The sequence below is a fragment of the Uloborus diversus genome, chromosome 4, assembly GCF_026930045.1.
Source record: "Uloborus diversus isolate 005 chromosome 4, Udiv.v.3.1, whole genome shotgun sequence".
Taxonomy (NCBI): domain Eukaryota; kingdom Metazoa; phylum Arthropoda; class Arachnida; order Araneae; family Uloboridae; genus Uloborus; species Uloborus diversus.
The window spans coordinates 111,254,969-111,281,117 of record NC_072734.1 but is presented as its reverse complement, the minus strand read 5'-3'; the positions used below and the strand labels follow the sequence as shown (position 1 = coordinate 111,281,117).

General features: G+C 32.0%; 1 protein-coding gene across 1 annotated transcript in view; it reads right to left on the bottom strand.

Annotated features, from left to right (window-relative positions):
* The window catches only part of LOC129220447 (uncharacterized), a 134,406-nt gene extending 111,684 nt beyond the window's left edge, over window positions 1-22,722 (bottom strand). Inside the window, exon 1 of the mRNA XM_054854867.1 lies at window positions 22,552-22,722. Within this exon, the coding sequence (XP_054710842.1) occupies window positions 22,552-22,722 (171 nt within the window). The remainder of the gene's footprint in view (window positions 1-22,551) is intronic.
* Between the last annotated feature and the right edge of the window lie 3,427 nt (window positions 22,723-26,149).

Sequence of the window (26,149 nt, the reverse complement as noted above, 5' to 3'; positions counted from 1 at the left end):
TTGAAAGGTACGAGATTTTAGCTAAGAGGTGACACTGTGGTTGCAAAGGCAGTCAAGTTAAACTCAATTCAAAAACAGGCCTTTGCGAAAAGCTTCCAACAATGTAAGTACCACTGAGAGAAGTGTGGGGAATCCCAATAACACCAGTTTGATGGGAATTTGATTTCCAACGCTCCAGATGTGGCAGGTTTTCTTTCTAACAGATTTTGTATATTTATTTAGAAAATGTTTTTAATTAATTGTAATATTCCCAGCTTTCTAATGAATAATTTCTTAAAAACCGTAAAAAATTTTACCACCCTTTAATTCCCCACATTTCTTACTGCTCAGTACATTTATTTTTGAATCATTAAGTCATGCATTATGTCATAAATTTTAAAATATTAGAATTTGTGAATGTATTTGAAGTTTTAAAGGGAAAACTGGAAAAATGAAACAATTGGAAAAGGACCTTTTTTTCGTCAATAAAACCGGAATCTTTTTTCCCTAAAATTCAAAAGTTTGACAATACTTAATTGTCAGTTTTATGGGTCAGGTTAATTGATAGTTTTATTTTTAAAAATGGACACTATAGCTACTACTACTTCAGCATCAGTAGCGCTCAGCTTAAATCATCGTGCTGCTCTGTTTTAATAGTTTTCAGATGCATCGATAATGTTGTTATGGTAGCACCAGTAGTGTTCAGTGAAAAAACCTACTGCTCTACATTATAGTAGTTTTCAAAATGTATCGTACTTATTGTTATCGGCATTTCAGCACTAGAAGCGTTTATCTAAGATCTGCGTTATGCTCTACAATTATAACAATTTTCTAAATCTATCGATACTATCGATTGTTTAGCCCCAGTAGCATTCAGGTAAAAAAACCAAAATGCTCCTCAACGTTATTGTAAGTCTCAAAATAAACAGGCGTAGTGCCTAATACAGATTCGTTTTCGGAAATAAATGAGAGCCACCACTCAAAGTATTGTACACCACACATAAACGCAGAAAAGCATTCATTACGCCTACTTCTATACCAGTAAACCTTTTATCCAGCAGCTTGCCTGCAAGCTGCGTGAAGAAAGACCCGAGTCGGCTTTGTGCTTAGCCTTTAAGTAAAGATAAATGGCAAAGATACGGCAAGCCAAATGAACATTCCACGCCAAATTCTGTGAAAGAGAAAAAAACATCCACACACTAGAAACAGCTACAATTTACTAGTGCAGAAAATTGTGAGTTTTTTCCGTCTCTCTTCTCAGAAGAGTAGTTACTTGGTGTTTCGTATATTTTGAAAAATGAATATTTATAGCTTTAGTTCAAACATCATTTTTAGATTTATTTAAAAAAGTCTAGAACTTCTAATTACATATATAACTCTCAAGATTTTTTTTTACTTATTCAGTGCACGCCGCAAAGTAAAAAAAAGGAATTCAGTCGAACCCGCTTATTAGAATATCGTTTAAAAAATATCCCGTTTAATAAAATACAATTTTTCAATGTACCAAACCAATGTAATGGGTTATTTTGCCCCGGTTAATGGAATATCCCGGTTATTATTGTATTTTTTCTCTGCAAAATGGCTATTCTATTTAGCGGGTCCGACTCTATAATAATAGATAGGGTTTAACATGAATAATATTAAGGCTACTTTGTGATTTTATTACTTCATAAAATGCATTTTATCTTTAGTTGGTCAAATGAGCATGACACTTAAAACGAGGAAGTATTAAAATGCAGTTTTAGCACTAAAACCCAAAATAGTTAAAATCAAATACTGCTCAACAGCAAATATTGCTGCTTAGAAAAAATATTGAAGATCAAATGAATATGTTAAATAAGCGCCTGACTTGATCATTATCACCATCCGCTTTATTTTCTCAATTTTCTTTTTTCCCCCCTTTCCTGTTTTTTCGTCCCATTCTTTTTTTCTTTCTAGCTCTACTTCTTTTGGAGTGAAGAATATAAATTATCAATTCAGAAGTAACGCATTTATGTTGAGATAACTCTGCGTAACTGTGTCAAATTTTGCTCCAAAATGACACACCAAATTCAATGTCACTGGTTCTTTCTATAATTCGAGTGGTCCCCCCTGTTAAAAAAAATTGGAAAGATTCTATTGATAACTAGCGAAAAAATCATTGAAACGAAAAGTTTGAATATATCCCTTGAAATAGAAAAAAATCGCTTTACGCCAAAATTACTCTAAAACTTTTTACATCGATTTGCAACAAACTAAGAAGCGTTAGTATAAAAGAACTAAAACTTTTCTAAAACAATCAGTTTCTAAAACAATTTTAAATCGCACATTATTTTGCTCCTGTTATACCTTCCTTTTTATTTTTATAAAATTACGATTTTCTCTCTTTGACCTCGATAAACCCAAAAATATCTTCATGACATATTTAAATTCCTAACTCTAACATTGTTCCATGTTATAATATTTACATCTTTATACATAAATATCTACTTCTGTGTGTATGTATGTCCGGGGTAATCTTCAAAACTACTGGACAGATTTCAACCATTGTTTCACCATAGATAGCTACATTGTCAGGAAGCAACGTAGGCTATAATTTATTCCTAAAAAACTTAGTTTAAAAACGTTATGATGGAAAACAGTAAATATCATGTAATTTCCTCATTAAATGATTAACTATAAAACCCATTGTTACGAAAAATCGTTGCCTTACAACAGAAATATTAAAAGTAATCAGAATGAAAATTTTGAATCAAGGTTTCTCCGAAGCAAACATGAGTTTAAAGTCATTTAAAAATTTGGAAACACTACATTTTGCACACTTAGGGAAACATAGTTGAGAGCTTTTTTTTTGCGTGTGTACTATTTAATTAAATAAAGCGCACGGTTTTTTTAGTGATCTTTGTTTTTGTTAGTTCATATTTTGGAAATTCTTCAAATTTTTATATGCTTCAATACGTGCTTTCGCTTCTAAATGAATACTCGTTCGTTCTTCATACTTATTGAACAGAAAACGAAACAAAGTAGCGACTGTTTTTCACACTCATTACTGACCCAGGCAACGCCGGATATTTTTGATAGTAATGTTACAATGCTATTAGCTGAATACTTTTCATATTTTCACTGTCAAAAATTTGCTTCCTCAAATATATATCTATGCTAAGCAAATTACAAGCCAAGTAAACAATGTAAAATTGCGTTTATTTTAAAAGCATAAAATGTAACTAGTCTCTGTAGACTGAGAACGTACTACATAGTAAGTATCTCAGTTTTCAATACTTCGAAAATTCTTTTCAAACCACCTTAATTACTTTAAAGTACATAAAAATGACAAATGAGACACAGTAAAATATCTTAAAACCCTTTATTATTTCCTTCTCCCACAAAAATAATCAAATAGGACCATTTTTCTCCGTGTTAAGGCACAACTTCAATTTCCCATAGCATGCCATACTGTGTCATTACTTTATTTTTTCTCTAAAAATGGAAAATTGCTCTCATAGCTGTTTAATGGCTCTCGAGAAAGCATTCTAAAGATATGACAGCAATCTGCATTATAAATGAGGCGAGTGATTTTTGGATAGAACAAATAGCATATTTGCTTAAATATTTAATAGGGAAACTCTAAGAGCTAGCGACGGAATTTAAAAACGACCACATGTTCTCAAAATTCCTAATTTAAAATCTGAGACAAAAAGATTTTCTAACTGCTTTAAAAATTAGTTTTGATATCCCTTAAGCAACAAACGCATCAAATTTTCCACGTTACGTTTGAGTTGTTAAAATATTTACCATGTTTGCATCTTTTAACTCATTTTATTTTGCTCATATTTTAATAGATTTTTTTTCTTAAAAGCAGCATTTAAAGTCAGTTAATATAAGAATTTTTTGCTGAATAACTTAATTATAAGTGAGTGAAATAATGCGTTTAAAATACTTTAAATGAATTATGTCGCGTAGTTCAAAATTTAATTGCTTTTCACATTTAAAAAAAAAAGAAAGAAGCTTTATGAATCTTGTTTGGAATTAATTCTTGAAACACCGCTGTTTGATATCAAAAAACATTTTATTTCCATCACTGGATGACAAAGTTTTTTATCTTACATTTCCATCCAATGTGCAGTTTATAATTTTCTAACCCATTTTGCTGGTAGTTTTAGTTCAGACCAACACTTATACGTGGTATGTATCTCAAACAGCACTAAACATGAAAACATAACTTATATTTATCAAATTACATGGAAAATGGTCTGAACGCATGCGTACCTTTACACGTAAGAATCGGGGTACTATGGTACATTTTCGAAAATGGGGTTAATAACACTATAAAATACAAAAAAAAAAAAAAAAAAAACTCTAAACACACTACGGTGTCATTAGCCAACTGCAATTTTTCACAAAATCTTCATTGCCAGATAAGGATGTTTCTACAAATGATGTCGCACTTTAAAGGAGGGGGGGGGGTTATAGTTCGTGACATTGTGACAGTTTGTGACAAAAAGGTAAAAAGTTATGTGACATCGCTTTTTTTTTGTATAAGAATAGGTTAATAAAAATAGCGTGACATAGTGGCAGAGGGGTGGGGAGATGGTGAAGTGTGACACTTTGACAAAGTGGAGAGGGGGTGAAAAAAGAAGAAAAATGTGTAACATTATTTTGGACAGCCCCTGGCTCCAGCACATCCCTATAGAAAGTTCATAATGTCATTTGGATGTCGACTTCGGATACTTAGAACTGATTTAGGCAAGAAAATGCGAATTTAAACTTTGTTATGCAAAAATAATTGCAAGAAACATAGTACAAAGCCTAAAACTAAAGAAATCAGGAATTCCGTAATTTTTTTTCCTCTCTTCACAATTTACCTGTAATTTTCCAGGTCATTACTGGAGCAGTAGATAAACTTATATCCTTTCCTACCAGAAAATCTACTTTAATACACATAGCAAAGTGGTGAATATTAGGCCACTAATTTTTTAGTGAAAAAAGACGATTTTATGAATGAAATTGAAAAGAAATTTGCCAAGTTTATATTTTAATTTTTTTACTTTAGTTAGTAAATTAAACAAGTTTCGTCTGTAAGGTTTAAAAATGTATGCTTTTACATGCTTCACAGGCATTGAAAAAAAAATGGTTTTAAATATTTTTTTTTTCTTTGGAGGATTATGTTTTCTGCCGGGCATATGTTTTGAAACATGGAGTCATTTCTACGTCTCGTCACATGTAGCTTTTTTCTTTCAAAGTTACATATTTCACAAATATTAATATGGAAAGAATTTTTCTGATAGCAGGTACAGTTTAATAACTTAATGAATTTATGTATAGAATGAAATATTTCCAGATCTAACAAAATTTTTGAAAATATAAGATTAGAAGTTATAGATATAGCCCGCAAGGTTTTGTATTAAAATATTTGCTTTAATTTACAGTGCACGACTTCATAAAAATGGCAAACATTTTTATTTCTTTCCAATTATCTATAGAGGATAATTGATTCATAGCAATGAGAAAAGATGTGTACGTCTCGCTAAAAAAAGCTTTCATTTTCCTGAATTATGGTTTTAAATTTTCCATAAGCTGGTTCATTTTTAGGACATGAATGCAAAGGTGGTAAAACGTTTAGGTAAAATAGGATGCTTTTTTAAGGGATAGCCAGACGCGGACGCAGGATGGGGGGGGGGGGAGGTCAACACCCCTTTGTGTGACCAAACAGGCCTAAACCTTTGTTTTGTGAACTTATATTTAGAAAAATTCACTCCAGACCCCCGACTTAGACCCAAACGTGACACTAATGATCGCCGTTTTGGAAATGACCCGTCTAAAACTAGAAGTTGTGTTCCGTATTACACTCCTTGGATATAGCCGGATATAGATACAGACCGTACTATTTAAAGCAGCAGTTGGTCGTTTTTTAATGGTTATCAGGATGCCAGCCTAAAAAAATGTTCCAAACTATCATTCCTTTTAAAACATTTTTTCTTCTGCGTAAGAGAACAAGTGATACGGAATTTTTTTTTAAAACCTAATATTACTAAAAGCTGCAATAAAAACTCAGAGGAAAACCAGAAAAAAAAGAAAGAAAGCGAGAAATAACTACTCTATAAATTTTTAAAGAATTTTTTAACGATGTATAAAACAACTTTCTTACTGATCTCTTTGTTCCTTTTGTTATTTTTATTTATTTTTTTTTTATGATGAAGGTTATGTCTACTTTGAAAACTGAACTGAGATATTGAAATCTCGTTTCTCATACTGCTTCTCTTCCGAAAAGAAGTTCATTGAGAGAAAAAACATCCACCATATGTCATTTGTGAAACAGTCTATTTAGACATTATTCCAAATAAACAAGATGGAAATTGTAATGAAAAAATGTTTTTAATTATTGCCGAAATATGGTTACCCATTGATGTAGAACATGTTAGAAACAAGTAAGTTTTTGCTAATACACACGCGTTTTTATTCGAACATATTTATTGAACGTACCCTAAAAATGAACACTTTCTGGGCAGCTGGTACATTCATGAGTATGAATGTAACTGTAAATACGTATGTGCGATACAGAGGAAAAAGCGAAATTGAAATAAAAATAAACCTACGTAAATGGAAGAGTATTTACTTTTATCTCTAAAGTTGGGGAGAGTACAATGCATCCGAAGTTCCACGCTCTAGGATAAAATTTAAAACGTCCAAGGGACGGAAGAAGTCGAGTTTTGCTGAAAGAATGTTACATGAGCTCAAAAAGCAAAGTAAGAATCTTTTCTAAAAAATATAAAATGCGAATCTTTACAAAGAAATTTTACGAAGCATCACGAGTTTCGTATCGAAGCAAGCTAACTACAGTAAAACCTGTCTACAACTATACTGTTGGGACCTAAAGAAATGTTGTTATAGAAGAGGTTGTCATTATAGACAGTTTGATTATTTATGCTGAAATTTTGCGGGGAATAAAGAAATATCGTTATAAACAGGTTAATAGTTTCAGACAGTATTGTTATACACAGGTTTCACTGTACTTTACTTCACACTAGAGCCGCTGTATAGATAGGCCGTCGCATCGGCTTAAGTTTAGCCATTTTGGATTGGATTTTTCATTGTTGCACTATAGCAGAGTTTCAGATTTCGTCAATTTTGCCGTTAATAATATTTTGCTTAATAAACAATTCACGTGTGCCACTAATAATTGCTCACAGTGAACAATCACCAAACGCGATAACTCGCCAGAAAATACAATCACTCAAACACGCGCTCCGATCCAAAAAGGCTGAACTTAAGCTGATGCGTCGGCTCGTATATATAGGGGGCTTACTTTACACTAAGTGTATCAACAATATGCATTGCTAAGCATCATACAGTGCATAATTTATTCCAGTATTATCAAAAAGGCGGCTTTATGATTTTTTAGAATTAAGTATTATACAGCACTTCGATGATTTTTTTTCTTTTTTTTGCGTAAAAAATAAATTAATACTTTTGTGCTGAAAAATAATCAATAATTCAATGTTATAAAGCTAACGTACTTAAGATACGTTACATAAGGATATGTTAAATGTTGACATTTATTTTAATTTGTGCATATTAAAAATTATACAGGGTGTCCGAAAAGTCCTTGGCACATTTAAAAAATTGATAGAAAACCAACAAATTGTCGCATGAATTTGCGATTTGCACCATAATACTTCATAGGTTCAAGAGTATTTATGACATCGAAAAATAAAATGAAAAGGGGGAAAAAAAGAAGAAAAAAGGCATTTCGCAGCCAAGGTGTCAGTATATTCTATGCCATAATTCTTCGTTTAGTAATTTTCATTCCTTTTTGCGTTTTCCCATGTCAACAAAAATGATTTAAAAGTTACTTTTAAACAAAACAAGTGCACAAGCATAAATATTTCCTAAAATATGATTAATGAACAAGTTGGCTGCTTACAAGGGGCAGCAAGAAGCATGAATTAGTGAACTTCAGCAGTTAAATTAGTTTCCATAAGAAACTACTTCACGATCTCAGATAAGATAATACTTTTTTAAGGCTGGAGGAAATCCAATAAATTACTGTTTAAATACCAGAAAATAACTCTCTCCCAAAAAAGGGGAGGAGGCGCAGCATTAAAATTTAGGTTAAATAATTTCAATAGCCTTCAAAGCTAAAGTTTCTGTTCACTCTTTGAACCAAAAAAGAAAAAAAAATCACTAATCGTTATAACTAGCCAGTAAGTAACAGTAATAGATAAAATCTGGTCTCTTAAAAGGCTAAATTAAAGTTTTTGAAATAAATATCCCCCCCCCCCCTTTCCTGTACTTTCGCCGCAAAGCCTTTTGAGAAGAATACATAATCATAAAACGTTTTTACAGCTGTTTAATAAGTTTCATGGTATTCAGTAAGAACTTTATTTTATTTTAACTGCTTTTTTTAGCATAAAAGTCATAAGAAAATTACTAATTTCATTAGTTTTTTTTTTTTTTTTTGTATAACTAAGAGCACTAAAGCGGTGTATTAAAACAACGGTAATGAAATGCACTGGTCAGAGGACCTATATACGATAAATTAAAATCCTATTTCAAGATAATATTGGTTCAGGTCTATTATTAGTTCTTTTTTCAGGTTATCTAGAAATATTGGTTTTGTTCAAGGATCTGTTTATGCAACAAATGAGCTCATATGTATTTTTTTTTACTTGTAGTTTATTTGTTTTCAATATAATTTTCTATTTTCAAATTTATTTTTTTCCCACTTAAAATGTGTCAATAAATACGAAAAAAAAACATGGCTTTTTATCTTTATAACTCAAAAAATGTATATTTAATTTTAAACTCATTACATGTAACTACTCTATTTTACAAAACATTCTCATGCAATGTTCCAACGTGGTTTTAAAATCATATGTGTTATTTTTTAACTTACAAAGTCTTTAGAAAAGTTTAATTTTGTTTTTATATTTAAATGCCAAATTTTCAAGAAATAACTTGTTATCGTTTTAAATTACGCGCACCGAACGAGATGTCTGCGAGTAGGCAGCTCAGCAGTTACACTACAAAGACAGTGAAGCTACATTCACAGGGTTAACGCACCGTTCTGTTGCGGATAGTACATTTGACGGAATTGAATAAATTTAACGAAGAAGGTACGCTTTGAATTTATCTACTTTAGCAGTGGCGTCGGAGGGGGGGGGGGACGGTCCGCCCGTCTGGGGGTGACACCTAAAGTGGAATTGTAAGTTTTTGGAAAATACAAATACTGGAATTCAGAAATTTTCCCCCGATATTTTAATATTTACGTTATCAAACACAGTTGCATCACCACGTGGAGGGCAGGGAAGGGGATGCTTGAGCTGGAAGATACTTTTTGAACAGAGGGGAATTTTTTCTCCAACAGTTAAAGCTAAGCAAAGTAGCATCACTATAGGGTGGGCAGCTGACATCCTTTTGGGGGGGGGGTGACACCAAAATGCATTTAAGAATTTTTGAAAAATTGAGCGACGGCTCTAAAATTGTAAATAGAGATGCGTACAAATTAACCGTTATTCGTTAAATTTAATTTTTTTTTTTTGTCTCAGACTCTAAAGAGTTGTTTTAATTGCATTTTTAAGGCTTCTATTTCAAAAAAAAATGGCGATGCTCTAAACGTTTCTAAAAATGGTCATGCAAACGCGGTTTTAAGAGTTCAATTTCAAAAAATCCCGGGGGGTGGGACTCCGAACTTATTTAACCCCTAACGTTTTCTAGACCCACAATATTTCGAAATGCCTTTTTAAGACTATAAATTGAAAATTTACCGGGGATGAGCCCTCGAACATCTCCTCCCTCCCTTAACATCACCAAATTTGTCTAAAATTGCGATTTAAGAGCTACAATTTCGAAACATTTCCAAGGGGTTTCCCTCCAACTTCTTCATTCCCTAACATTATCAAAGCTTATCTAAAATGTATTTTTAAAACCACAAATTTGTAAATTTTCCGGGGGAGAATCCTCTCTACCCCTTACCATGGAGTGAATATTATACTCAGAATTAGGCTCATATTGTCTTACCCAAAAAATCTAAACTTCATTATCTTTCTCTGTGTTTGAGATACAGTGGCTCTCAAAAGTGTTCGTACCCCTTGAAATTTTGTAGTAAAATCAAAATAACGCAAAACTGAATTCGAATATGAAGTCCATTTTTTTCACAACATTCCTATGCCATTCTGAATAAAACCCAGTAGTTTTTTTTTTTTTTTCAAAATATTGCCACATTTTATTTTTGAAATTTGTCAAAAAACGATGAGACAGAGAAAAAATACGCCACAAAAGTCATCGTACACTGAAATATTTTCGAATAAATTCATGATTAAAATTATCATATGTGTTTTTTTTTTTATTATTTTTGCATTGTAATGACACTGTAAAGTCATTTGTCGTTAATTTTTTGTCTATTTATTCCCTGATATTCTGCTTATTTTAAAATGGCAGGTATGCGTAGAAAACAACAAACACGATTCGAAATTTGATTTTTTTTCCGCTCATAGTAGCCATTAATTGGTTTGAAATGTCTCTAAATTACCATTCTATAGTGAAGTGCTGGATAAAATGCTTCAAAGACAAGAATTGGGTCAAAAACAAGGCAAGAAAAGGGTCAACTGGCAAAGTTAACAATGCGTGATCGGAGGTTTACAGTTAAAAAAAATATGAAAAATACACATTTAAGTGCTGAAAAAGTTTATGCAGAATTGAATGAAACATTTTACGTTTAATTTTCACCTAAAGTTGTTCGCCAAGTTCTCTGATTAGCTGGATTAAATGGGACCTCTTCCAGCAGAAATTTTCTTGTTCGTGCGAAAAACAGTAAGCTTACGCTTTCCGTCGTAATATCAATGATAAATAAGTTCAAAACGTTTTGGAACAACGTCTTACTTATAGATGAAAATAAATTCAACATTTTGGGTTAAATTGTTGTATAATTGTAAATAGAAAAAAAAAGAGGAATTTACTCTGAAGAACTTAGTTGGATGAGTTAATCAGGACGGTTAAGGTGTTTTAGTGTGAGTGTGCATTACAGCATCAGGACTTGAAAATTTGGAATTTTTTGATGAAATAATTAATCATGTTGTTAATTTAAATATTTCAAAAAGTAATTTTAAACTATTAGTCCAAAATTTGGTAATCGGAATCAACTTTGTTTTTTTATCGAGATAACGATAAGAAGCAAACGTTTGCGTTTGGTGCCACAAAAGTTGTCCTTAAGCTTAGGAATATCTCCTCAATCGCCAGATTTAAACTTAATGGAACATATTTGGAGATATCTGGTAGCTAGATTACGAAAATACACCATTGAAACCAAAAGCGAACTAGAAACAGTAAGACTCGAAGTGCGGCTGAACACTTACTCAAATATTGCACAAGAAAAGAATGAAAAAACAATAAAATCTATTCCCAGACGTTTAAAAGCTGTTGTTGATACTGCATGATATTCTATTAAATAATAACTTTGCAAAAAGTTAGATTATTTGCTAATTTTTTGACATTTTTTCAAAGTGTACGAAGACTTCTGTGACATAAAATTACCGGCAATTTTTTGTTTTTGATTTTTTTTAAATTATGTTTTAATGTTTTATTAAAAATTTTCAGGTAGTTTTGTTAAAAATAGATCATAGATCTTATAATAAAATACTTATTCCGAAATATTAATTCTAACCAATGGATAATGGCCTATTTCATTGAACGTCGTAGGTGTACGACCACTTTTGGGAGCCACTGTATGTTTGAATTAATTAAGGGGCCATCAGTTTCCTACACCCCCTTGCTTTTTTGACCTTGTGATGGTCCTGCACATATGCGTCTAGGACAAGTTATGTCTCGAAGTTTTATTTGTCTTTTGTCATCAGTCAACTTAAAATTTCGCAGCAACACAAATGTAGTTTTTTCTAAAAAATATTTGAATTTCATGTTTATATAGAACTTAAAAACTTCTGTTTTCTGCGTTTGTAGGAGGGAGACGACACCCCAAATTACCACTCCAGGGAGTCACCCATGCTAGGGAAGTCATTGACTCTAGTATATTGTAATTATTTTCCGTCAATAAGAGGTTAATATCCTCATCTAAACGGTATTAATTGGTCATAGTTATGGAATTGAATATGACATGTTCTGTAATTTAAATACCTTACTCCAGATTCAGTATTAACTTTTCTAAGTTAATTTTCAAGATTTTTCAGACTTTTAAAAAAGTTTATTTTTTGATTTCTGAACATAATAACTAAGAAGACATTTTAGAAAAACATATATTTACATCAGACCAATATTAAATTAGTTAATTTAAACATTTAAAAAAGGTAAAATAGAACTAAACTGTTTGTAATTCAAATAAAAGTGTAAATATTAGTTTTACTTTTTTAATATATATATATATATATATATATATATATATATATATATATATATATATATATATATATATATATATATATATATATATATTGAAGACATCACTTTTCATAAACTGTAGACGCAAATATTTGAATATTTTTTGCTACTTTTACCAGTTCTGCCTCCTCTCCCTTTATCGCAAGGTAGAATCTCAGATCCATCTGAAGAATAATCACTGAAGTGTTCCTTCTAAAAACGAAACAAACTGAATTCATTTCTGTTTTTTTTTCTCTAATATACTATCCGTTCATCGAAGAATGATTTTTTAATTACGTCTGTATAAAAAATTTAATCAAAAAAGAAAAATCAATTATTTATTTTAGGAAAGCATTGTTCTATTACCAGACATTCTAACCAGGCTCTAAACAAATAATACGAAAAACAAGCTTGCAATGTAGATTTTGTAAACACAGAATTTTCATTTTGGCTAACATTTATTATTAATGTGAAAATGTAACGACAAATAAACATATAAAGATACAAAAAATAAGCACTTGCCGTTGTTATCGTTAATAACCATAAACCCAAAACGTTTTTCACTTCATTCAGTAGAATTTATACATTTTTATTTTGGCACTTTTGTTTCTGAAACAAAAAGTAGTCGTAGTGCCGCCCGCGTGAATAAGCATAACCGTGGCATATTTTTATGTTGTGTATTATTATGCTCTTATTACTATAACAAACGCAAATGTCGAAAATGTATTAACGATCGCTCTCTTTCTATACATCTAAATAACATCTTAAGTGTACTGATTCTTTTATCTTCAAAAAATTAACGTCGGAAAAAGGTAAAATTAATGATTGAAGTCTCATTAAATATGAAGTCTGCCACGACACCAAATGGATAAATTGAATGATTAATTGAAAAAAGTTTCTAAGCGCTCAGTGGAGATCCTTTCATCCCTAAAAACAGAGACGAAGAACTTGAAAACAAAAGTGAGAAATCGCACTTTTTTGCCAAGATAAATTTACTGCTACTTAGATTTTTCTCCCCTTTGGAAAAATGGGGTGTACAACTTCAAGCATTTAGTATTATGTTGTACGTATGTATACATGCATTTAGTATTATGTTGCTATGAATAATAGATCGATTGACGTGGGAAAAGAAACAAAAATTAACGCACTCGATTAAAAGGTTATGGGGTCAATAGAAACTTTAAAGAAAATGAACAAACATGTCAACTCATCTGAGTTTAAAAACGATAATAAGCGTAATATATGTGTGTTAGTTCAACGATATTCTTAACTACCAACAACAATCGACCACAGATTAAACGCAAACCTAAACTGAACTTTTATTCAAAGTGAAGCACAATTGCATTAAATTGGTGTCCGTAAATTTAGCGGCTGCTCCAGAGTCAAATTAAAAAATATTGCAAGCAATCAGTATGTCGACTGGACTAATTACTAGGCCGCCAATACTAGTAAGCGAAAGGAGATTAATTTTTTCATGTACTCAATCACTATTTATTTGTTAAATCATTTATTCTTTTTCGACTCACTTATTTGTTCAATCACTCATTTATACGTTTAGTTATTCACTTATTTCACGCATTTGATTACTCATTCGTGCATTTATTTATTCTCTAATGTGTTCACTCCCTTGCTCATTTATTCTCTCATTTTTTCACTCATTCAGTCGTTCGTTCTCATTCATTCATGCATTCTTTCATTCATTCCTTCATTGTTTACTTTTTCAAAACTTAATGTATTATTCACCAATTTCAATCATTTATTCAATCTTTATTTCTTTTATTCGTTATTTCTTTTTTTATTTCATTCAACTATGTACTCAATAATTAAATAACTGTCTCATTTATTCATTCAAGCACTTATTCAGTTATTCATTTCAGTTCAGGATTCATTTACTTCTTTATTAACTCATTCATTCGATTACTCATTCACGCATTTATTCGTTCGTTCCTTTATTCATTTATTGTTTACTTTCTCAAATTTTAAAATACACCAATTTCTTTCATGTATTCAATCAGTCATTTCTTTATTTCGTTCAGCTATGTACTCAATAATTAAATAGCTGTCTCATTTATTCACTCAAGCACTTGTTCAGTTATTCATTGACTCCTTTCTTAACTCTATTATTTGAATACTCATTTATGCATTTATTCATTCTTGAATTTCTTCACTTACTTTTTTGCTCATTCATTCATTCACTCGTTACCTAACCCCCTTCTATAAAAAATCATTCATTTAATCACTCATTCATTCGATGATTGTTCACTTGTTGTAATTTCTACACTTTCATCCATTCAGTTAGTCATTGTTTTCTTCAATGTTTCATTCGCTCACTCAAAAATTAATAGTAGTTTGTTTATTCATTTTACTCATTTACTTACACTACTATTTTTTCTCTTATTTAGTCATGCATACATTAATTGTTACTGTTCTTATTTTTATGTCATTCATTCATTCATTTGTTCTTCTTATTAGGGTTGAGACACTACCTAAAAATATCTATTATGATGTGTATATAACAGCTAAAACATTATCGCTCTCAAGGCGATATTCTAGTGCAACGGTACAAGTACTGTGGCTCCTATAGGGTGTGACATACGAGTGCAAAAGGGTCAAAAAACAGAAATACGTAGTAAATACATGAAATGTATTTAAAGTTAGGAAAAAAACTGAATTTCAAAGTTAAAAAAAAAACTGAACACGCACTTTTTTTTTTTTTTTGAGTTGGATCATTATTTATCATCAAAGTATATATGATAAGACTGGTTTAAAAATTACCACGATTACCAAATTCAGAAAAATTTAAAGGTTTTTTAAAGAACATGTAGCGATTTTCTTTCTCAATACCAAAACACTCCATTCACCTAAAATATTTATCCATACTCGTTTTCTACAGAAACCAGATTCAAATCTTAAATTAGTTCGAATGTTCTCTTAAGTCAAAACATAAAACAATGCGAGAGTTGATTATCCCACACTGGAGGATATGAAAACAGTAAGAGTGTAATCGGATTTTACCAATTCCTTAGGATGCTCCCAATGTCTTCCTTTTACCACACAGGGATCGATTGCTTAATTAAGATCAGAGACAACAGGAACAGAAAGAGATAAACGCAGTGGTTAACGTCTCTGACGTCCACTCTCAGGCGACGTGGGGAATAAAACGCCGCCTGTATCTCTGGAACAAGATGAGCTCTTTTCCAAGCCGGTAAGATAATGGTTTTGATTACTTGCGCAAGAAAATGGCTTTTCCACAGATAAATAAAATCAAAGATGTTTATAGGGTCTACCAAAATTACGAAACAAAATACTGCTGCAGATTTAAATCTGCTTCGAGATATTTTATTATGTAACTAGAAAGTCGTCCGTCAAGGTATGACGGATGAATATTGCTCCTACATTTGAACGAAGCCATTGCCTGTTTGGTGATATTTTGAATGTTGAAAATTGTAACCTTAACTCCAGTGGATCAACCCTCAACTCCAGTAGATAACGCTAATAGTATCATGCCATGGCGCGAGTTTCATTGTTGAAACACGTGGGTTACTCGATCATCGGCAATTATTTATATGAGGAAGTTATACAATTCGGCAGACAAAGAAGGAATTGCAGTATGCTTGTTAAATTTTTGATGGTATTGCAATTTAGGGGAGTGTTTTTGACTTTTGAGAGATCTCGACAATTTTAAGAAAACCTCTTAGAAAATGGGTCTGCACTCTAGTTTTGCACATGGAAACCATTAATGCGAAATCAGAGTTGAAAAGTCGGAGTCAGATTGATTTCGGGGTAGAGAAGTTAAAGTCAAGAGTCAAAGGTTAAAATTTCAAGAGTCGGAGTCGGAGTTGGTCATTTTTTTCCGAAGTCTGCTACTTTACCAGTTCTTGCGGAGTTAGAAACGGATTAATTTCAGGGTGAATGAGTCGGAGTTGAAGTCGAAGACTAAAGTTTCCGGTGTCGGGGCTCACCATTTTTCTTTACACTCTCCGCAGCCCTGATGGGAACCACTGCATCGAAGCTCTTAGCTCTTGAAAGTTCAGAGATTATGCAGAAAAATAAATATGACCATTTCAATAGGTAAAATTTTTATATTTAACAAGATTGACAATGATAATAATACTGCTGTGGGAAGGTAAAGTGCAGTATATGCAAATTTTTCATTCTTATTTTATTCTGTTTATTTATTTTTTTGCAATTTATTTTCTGTGAGCTTTGTTGTATAAGCTTGCTTGTTGATGATTTCCGATGAAAATAAAGCACGAAAAGAACGTTAAATTCCGACATTTCCCTATTGTTAGTACGGAATCCAAAAAAGCGTTTCTTTAAATATCTCAAAAAATCATTTCTGCAGATACTGCGCTTAACCTTCTCACGGCAAAATAGTTTTATGTACAAACCGCATCCTGAAAACTTCAGCAAACTCAATGCCTTACAACTACTCAACGGTGTACTGCGCCTTAGCTTAACACTGTAGAATTATAATACCTTGACGAAGATTTAGTTTCTGGCGATTTCCAATTGAGTAGTAAGATAAGATATTAAGTCACGTGGCTCCCTGCGCAAAGCGTGTTCATAGTCAGTTAAAGGGAAGTACTGCTGTTTTTTATGGGAATGCGTAATTTGGGAAGATTTCGAAAGCAGGTAATAGGGAAAACACGGCATGTCAAGTTCTCCCTGATTTTGTATGTTTAAAATCATATTTGAGCTGATACTTTATTTATTTACTTTATCATCTGTACTATTAAAACAGCTGCGCGTGTGCGTGTATAACCCTATCTCCTGCAGACTGGCAATGTGAATCAGTTTAATATTGGTACCGTTGGTTATAGAACATTTAAGGGATACGATTCCACAATCTCTCACCCCTCTAAACTTTAAGAGAACAGAGATACAGTGGCCAGACAGTTAGGTCTAAGGGTATCCAGGGAGGACCTGACACATCGAAAAACATTAAAATCCTCCATTGTCGTTCATTTGACTGTAAACAAGCTATGAATGAAAATCTTCCAACAAGCTATGAATGAAAATCTGCCAACAATTTTTTTTTTTAGTTCAATGATCTACAAACAAGAAAGATAATAGATATTTTGCAGCATTGACACATTTTATTTACCTTAATAAGATAAAACGCATCTTTGTCCCTGTTGACAGTAGTGTCAAGCGTCCTTAAGTATTAAAGTCACTCAGTACATTAAAGAAATATTTCAAAAAACATACCCAATTTTGTCACATAAAATAAAACCGTTATATATTGATAGTTACAAAGCCACGCTGTTTCTCTGCCCGTTACTATTTTTTTTACTGAAACTTATATTCTTGTGCTGCTACATGCAAGCTAGAAATATTTGTATCTTTTACTGCCAAGTTTTCCCTTTGCAAGATTAAGTGATATAATTTTAAATTATTAGAAAAAAATCCGTAAACTTTATTATTTCACTCCGCATATTTGATAAATCCAAGGTACTATATGTGGCCTGACTAAAAAGAAAATACAATTTCTGCTCCGGATTGCGCACTAAAACTTGAACTTTCTTTTATGTATGAACTGTGTTATCTTTTTGCATCGGGGACACATCGAAGAATAGCCAATAAAAATAACTACAAGAAACGAAATTTTTATCCCTTTTGATTTCAGTTGCTAATAAAACCTGCGACTTTACGAGCGGCAAAGTTTGAAAGAAATTCTTTCCAACGATATATTTTTTGGGAGAAATTTTAAAGGGAAAACGCAGTAAGTAAATAAAACTCATCCGGGTTGAAAAATCGAAATATTTTCTGAGGCGCGTGTATTTTTACGATTACGCGATATTGTTGCGATAAAAATCCTTGATACTTTTACTCTGTTTCTGCTGTTCTGAAATCAAAATTTATAGAAACCAAACTATGAAAGTAAAACTAAAAATTTTGTTTCGTAATATGGTATATGAAGAAAATTCAAACATTGTAGAGCGACAAAATATTTCTATGGTATCTCTTAGAAAGTAGTTGCTTCTTTCAATTTATTTTAATAATCAAATTGCACAATCATCAAAAATGTAATTAAGATTTTTTTTTTAAGTGAACCACATGATTTTATTAAAAAAGGCACAAATATACTAAACGTAGGCCACCAAGAGTATTAATAATGTGCTGTTTTGTTATTATTGATTCTGATTATCAAACGAAAAATTCAAATTGAAACATACTGGAAGCGTATTCAAAGCATAAACTAAATAGCAAAATGCTAAAGTAAATATTATTTCACGTTTGGCAAACATTCCCATTATTGGAATAATTGAACAGTGTATTACCCTAAAATGTGCCAACGTTTAAACACTGACTATTATTTTATGATTTACGAATACCACTCACAGACTATTAAATGTTTAATGAAAAATAAACATGCTTTTTGTCAAAAGAAATCTCCTCATTTTTTTCAGCAACATGACATCTAGCAGTAAGATTACTTCTGAAAGAAATAGGTTATGACTGGCAAGAAATAGCTGCTAACCGTACCTAATAGAAACATTTGTCTATTTTTTTTAAACAACAGACAACTATTTTTTTTTTCTTTTTAGTATATTTAAAGGAAAGGGTGTCAACAAATCAGTTATTATTTTATTTTTCACATTAGTATCTCATAAGCTTTCACTACCCAAAGCAGGTGACCGATTATAGGTACCTGGCCCATTATTGGTGTTCAACTTACATCATTTTCACATCATTGAAGGGTCTCAGGACCTTTTAACCTCAAAATCACATGTTTTGAAAAAAAATATATAACTTATTATTCTTACTTCTCTGAACAGTTTGGTACCAAAATTCAATGATCGTCAAAATACGTTCAAAGATATTAATAAAATAGTAGGGGATCTTGACATTGGGGACAATTGTGAGTTCTAACTTTAGACGCGTTTTTCTCAAAATGTAAAATTTCTGTTTACTTGCATCATATTTAATCAAATTCATGGTTCATTGCTCTGAAAATCTTTTGAACATGTTTTGTGGGACAAATTCAAGGACTTAAACCTCAATTTAAAAGTAATACTAGTAGAAAAATATTTTTAAGGAGGGGTTTTACATCACAATTGTGATTTTTATACCAAACTTTAATATTAATTGCTACAAAAAAAATATTTACCTGCAAAGTAATTGTATAGCATCTTACTGTGACACTTGACTGCAATTTGAGCCAATTTTGGAAAACATAAACCCATTATTAAAGTCAGAACCATGCGCGGAGCAAAGTATTAACTTTTAGCTATTTGGAGGAAAATCATATGACGTAATGCATCAGAGTCTTAATTATTTTGAATGAAAAATCAATTTGAAGGTACTACATTACATGTTCATATGTTTATTTGTAGTCACAAAAAAATCAATTAGCCAAAATAGTTCCTTAATTAGATAAAAAGTTTTGAAAACAGAGCTGTTTTCCAATTCTAGTAGACGGTGGAAAAATATTGATTCCCCTGAAACAGTATTTTGGACGTTGCCTTTCTTATGTTTCGACCGCAAGTTGAATTTCTTTTCGTATTAAATTTCTCACAAAATTTTGTTCAAGTTGCTTTTTCAGATCAGTATGCTTTTAACTCAAGTTTATGGTAGAAAATGTTCTCATCAAAACTATATTCAGCCGTCAAATCATTTTGAACCATTTTGTTTACTTGAATCTTAAAGAAAAGTAAAGAAAAGATACTTTCCAATGAAGAATCAAATGATTTCATAAGCTTAATTCAACTTATTCAAAACTCTTACAGGCATCCATTCAATAAAGGCACCACAGAAAACAATAGAAATAAATTTCAAATTTGTTATTGTGTTGCTTCATTTTTTTTCGTAAAAATTCCTTCCATTTCAAACCATGCTACACGATTACGGATCATTTTATAAAATTGTCTTCGTCTTAAAAACCATAAGATCAAAAATACGTTTAGGATGAAATTTGTTTAAAACTATCATTTTCCTTCCAATAAAATATCATATCATCCCATTAAGATTATTTTATCTAACACAAAACTCTTAAAAGAATTCATATATAAAAGAAACCGCAAAAAACGCAATCGCGTAATTAATTTTAAATTCGTTATTCTATTGCTTCAATTTACTCTTTTTTTTCTGTCAAAAAATGTTTTCATTTCACATCACATAACACGACTACGGATCACTTTATAATGAATCTTTCATACCATAAAATATGTGATAAAAAAGACGCTAATGATGAAAGAATTTTAAAACAATCATGTTCCGAAAATTATATTACAGAACAGAATATTAATCTTTCTCATCCTCGTAACACCATCGGAGAGCTTAAATGCGCATTTTCAAAACTTCCATCTTTACTTCGCAGACTTAATAAATTGATTTTCTTCATGCTTGTCATCGTTTAGGGCTCGACTTTCATTTTAAGCGCTACATCATAATACATCATTACTTTCTTATTTTTGAACCCATAAAGAGCATAAACCGAAGGTTTCATATCTGTTTAGTGGCTGAAAGAAGGACACAGAAGAGTATATGACGCGGGCATTTGCATTATAAATGGGCATTCAAACGGTAACGTGCGGCAAGTGCAGAAGTTACATGAATTTTTAATCAACAGGAGTAATATATTCGAGATAAAAGCTTTAAGATAAATATGACTTCTTTCAGACGATATAATTTGAAATGACTTGACATGGTTTGCCATAAGTCTGAAACTAAAACTTAAAACTTTTCGAAAGGAAAGTCATAATTTTGATTGAAATTGCCGAAAGGAAGTCTAAGAAAGTTAAGTATTTCGTTATTTACCAGCTTATTTGCCTTTGTAATAACTTCGCATAAATTATGAATTTCTGAGTAAAGGGTTGACACAAGTTTCTAGAATAACTTCAGATAAGTATTGTATTTAAATTTGATGTTGATGCTGCTTGCAAAAGTTTTTAAAAATAGTTAAACGCATAATTAGAATGTAGTCTGTATACGGTATTACGCGTCTGTAGTACGGTAACAGCTAATTCTGGAAATGAGAAATCAGTTTAAAAAAGTGATTTTTTTTTCCCCTCCCGCAAAGACAATTCTTGACTTTGTGTAAGAAATAAAAAAGAGCTGAGATGTCCTTCAGTTGAAATTATGAAATACATAACCGAAAATGTTTTTATTTAGTTGTCGAAGTATTATGGTAAAGAGTATATCAGACAAAATTTCAAGTTTATAGGTCATAAATTAAGACTTATGATACGCCCAATATTCTGGACATATATTTTCGGAAAAAATATTTCAGATAAGAAAACGACGAAACATCAAACCACGTTGTGCTATTTTTCCCAAAGAAAAATAAAAGATAATATAAGCATTTGAAATGATAAAGAAAAATATTATGTATTTTTAAAACAAAATCAGGAAATAACCTTTGCCTTTGGAACGAGAAACCGTGGTTGGAAAATTGAGCCAGTCTCACTCTCCCAATCCTTGTTTGTTAGAATTGTCAGTTCCAAAACGAAAATTTCTTACAAAGATAATAAGAAGCAGAACATAAAGACCCAACTATAGAAAAATCACGTTAGTTAATCAATTATTGAATGACTAGAAAATCTGGGTACGACGGGTGAAAATTGCTTCTTCATTTGAGTGAAGCCTTTTTGGGGACAGATCGTTGAAATTTCGGGTCGAATAACTTTAGACACTTGTTCCTTTGTGGCAAAATCAGCGAGGTCGAAGTACATTAACTGTTTTCTGTGCAAAAAAAAATAGACAACAATTTAAACAAATGTCAAGGATTTCAGCTAATTTCCCGTAAAAATACATACAAAATTCAAAAAACATTGTAAATTAATTCATTTTAAAAATAATTTCATTGTTGGTGACGGCAGAGTGTTACTCGATCACTGGTTATTATACACATGAGGATTAGCAGCTGTTTAAAGATCATGTCCGGTATACCAGTCGCCAGGTCTGAAGGAGTTATAAAATTTTGTATTTTAAAAATATTATGATCAAAATACTGTAACATCAAGAAAAAGGGGGATATTTCGATAATTGGGAATCTGGTTTTTTTTTTTTTATTCGGCGTCAATTTTTGGCTCCAGCGCCTGCGCGAGAGGTATTTTTCTTTGCAAATCAAATCAAATCAAGGAGATCGGAAACATCTATTCACATAGGGTTACTATCAATCAGCAGGGTTACCAAAAGTAAATTATTTACTCCAAAAATGAGACGACCGTGCCAGATTCCCAATTATCGAAATATCCCCATATATAGTCATTCGGTACTCACATCTTCCCTTGTCCGATGATGCGCAGCCGGTTCCATCCATGCCTTGATGTTCTCCTCCAGGTACTGCTGCGCCTGTTCGATAACCGGTCCCGGGATACCAGGGGCCCCGGACGTGGCCCCACCACTCGGTGGTGTTGGAGTTGGGGGCACTGCCCGGTTCTGACGAGACATCCTTCAAAAAAAGAAAAAAGAACAATTTATTTTCTGATACTGTTAAAAAAGTTCCTCAAATTTTACGGTAAAAGTTACTGGCATCAATGTTGCCAGTAACTATTACCATAAAATCCTATTTTACTGTAAAATTTTACAGTATAATAAACGAGAGTTAAAAAACTCAAAATTCGAACTGCAGGTTCGATCTCGGGACCTTCGAAATGGCAAGGCGGCTTTGCTGCCCACCATACGAGTAGGGACGCATCGAGTAAGGATAATACCGTGTTATATGCTTCGCACTGTAAGCGTGCTGTATCAATTGACGCTGCAATCGTTTATTTTCTTCGGTACTATTTGCTGTAATTTTTTCTGTACTGTAAACACTACATTTTACAGTAATATTTACCATGAAAGTTTCCTGAATTTTTAACAGTGCAGGAAGAAGTGAAGAAAGAAATAAGCAAATTATGAATTATGCAAAATTGGAAATTATGAACTTAGAAGTCATTTTTCAAACGAATGAACTTACAGTTTATTTTCTGGCAGGAAAAAGTAAAAAAAGAATCAAGTTGAGAGAACAATGTTATGAATTATGCAAAATTTCGAATCTATACTAATAACATAAAGCTAAAGAGTTCGTTTATTTGTTCGATTGTTTGTTGTTTATTTGTTGTTTGAACGTGCTAACCTTAGGAACTACAGGTTCGAATGAAAAAATTCTTTTGGTGTTAAATGGTCCGTTTATTCTGGAAGGCTATAGGCTATATAACATCACTCTATGACTAACAGGAGTGGAACTGCAATAAAAAATGTTATGAAAACGGGAAAACTTGTATCTTAATATAAAATGCTTGGAACGTCGAATTTTCGTATATTTTTGAGGTAGACCGTGCAAAACCGGGCAATGCAGCTAGTTATGAATGTAATCAGTAACGTCGCGAAAATCGAAATTTCTTCGCATACGAAATGTTCCAATGTAAACACTGAAACAGGTACCTTGCAATATAATTAAACATTTTGTTCATCATTTTATTGCCGTTTCTTTTCGGTCAAAGATAAATTTTTACTATTATAACAGGTTTAAATATTAGTAAATATGTATTTTTTTAAGAGACATACTACACTTATTACTTGAAAGGGCTTTTACCACCATAGTTTTATTGTTGACTTTTCCAAGTAAGCAATCCACCACATACTTGGTTGAGATTCAAATTAATACACCGACGATTTTAAAACAGATCATATACTTAACCAAAGACTTTTGTGTGCGTAATATTTTTAAAAATTCTTATTCGCGAAAAATTAACACTTATGATATAATGTAAATTTTGCTTTATTTTGTTTTTTGTAACTACTATTTAAAGTACAAATTTAAGAAGTAATCGAGAGTAAAGTATATTATCAACTTCTTGCGCCACACGTTTATGTGTGGAAAATACTGTTTTAAACATTTGATTCATCGTTGCGCACTTTTAACAAAATTTTATTTTGTCCTTTTGAGTACTATATTACACTCACTTATAGTAATTTGCAATTTAAATTGCATTTTTCACCTTTTTAGGTAACCGTAAGGTTTTCTAACCAGAACTTAATTTCGAAACGCAACACAATTTTTCCTCCCAAGGTCGGTAAAATATACGAGCAGTCGCCAACGGCCGACATTTTCATTGAAAATCGCCTTCCAAAAATAAAGTCTTAGTCACCAAAAGTGGCGACCATATGCTTATTTGAAATAAAAATCGCATCGCATTTCGCACTACGACCACCTTAGAGCAGGAATTAGTAAATGGAGGGAGCAAGTTCAATCATTGACTTAGCAAAAGCGCGGACCCAGAGACCACAAGTCACGTGACTCAATAACGACGAATGGTTGGCACGTTTTGCGTAAAACCAGCAAAAAAACCTGATTTCTTCCAATGCTTTGCATTAAAATCTATCACATGACTTGAGGTTTTGGCTTCACGAATAAAAGTCTTCACTTACTCCATTTTATATCTTCTCAACGACAGCACGCTTCACATTCTAAAACGTTTAGCGTATTAGTTGACTTCGCTTTGCCAACGTAATTCAAAGTAAACTTTCTTAACGTTATTTATTTTTTGTGCTGAATAAAAATTGGGTAGATATATAAAAATATATCTACCCAAAGTCAAAACGGGTTATCATTTTTGGCGACTCTATTAGCCAGTGGCTGCTATTCAGAATTCCCAGTCTTGAGATTTACGGATAAGCTAATAGACATAATATAAACAATTTAAAAAAAAATCGTAATCTCAAAGTAGAAACTTTTCCAAAAAAAAGAAAAAAAATTAAACAATATTTTGTAAAGGCAGATGAAATAAACGGAGGCAGTATCCTCTACAACAGGACTGGAAAATATTTTTTATCAACTTCTGACTGAACTTCACACCATTTATAACGACACTTGACTGCTCTCCAACGCCTCACATATTATTAAGTCTTTCGAAATGTGTTTAACACGAGGCTGGTGCATCCCACCCTTTTAACATTCCTGATATAAAAAAAATTCCATCAATCCCTGGCATTCAGTAAAAGAGGATTGCTACCAGAACGAAGTCTCCGGAAAAGAGATTTTTCTCTGACAATCCTCCCTTTCAGGGTGATGGGAGGAAGGGAACAATTCCAGAAGATATTCCAAAGTAACGTTCGATTCTGCATCAGACTTCACCTGACACATTAAAATAACCTTTACGTACCCCCACCCCTCTCCGTCTGCAACACCATTGGAGGGCCTTTTGAAATGCTGCGTAACGGGAATCAAGTCTCGCATTTCAAGGTGGCAACGAAGCAGAGAAATGGGGATGGAAATTTACTTTTTTTTATTTTCTTGTTCTTTAAAAATCAATATGAGGAACACACAAGAAAAGGAGGAAGCAAAACGTGACACGAGGAAGAAATTGCTAAGGAGTTGACTGCTATCAAACAGTTGACTTTGGCCATTTTTATTGTATATTTGTTCTAGGATTTCGTGACAAGCATTTATTTTGAATAGCTTAAAAAATAATCATTGAAGAATTTTAAAATGAGTTGTGAATAAAATTGAAACTGGATAAAAATTAAACTAAAATTTCTGTGTTAAAGATAAGATAAAGTTTGAGATAGATTTACTAAAAATCTTAATTTGGCAACTGAAAAAGAAAAAATCGAAACATTCCAATCATAAATAAACAAGCTCTCCCAACAAATTTGACTGCAAAAGAATCTGCAAAATGTTAAAATTCTGAAACTTTTAATTTTGTTTCGAAAATTATTTCTCATTTTGCTTAGTAAAACTGTGTTCATTATTGGAAGCAGTAACTGAGCCCGTACGGTATTTTCTTGAATGTTTCGTTACTTAAAATTTTATGGGGGTATGCCATGGACCATAAGTTTTGGGGCAAATGTCCAAAAAAGGGCAATTTGTTCCGCCCTTGATAACTAATAT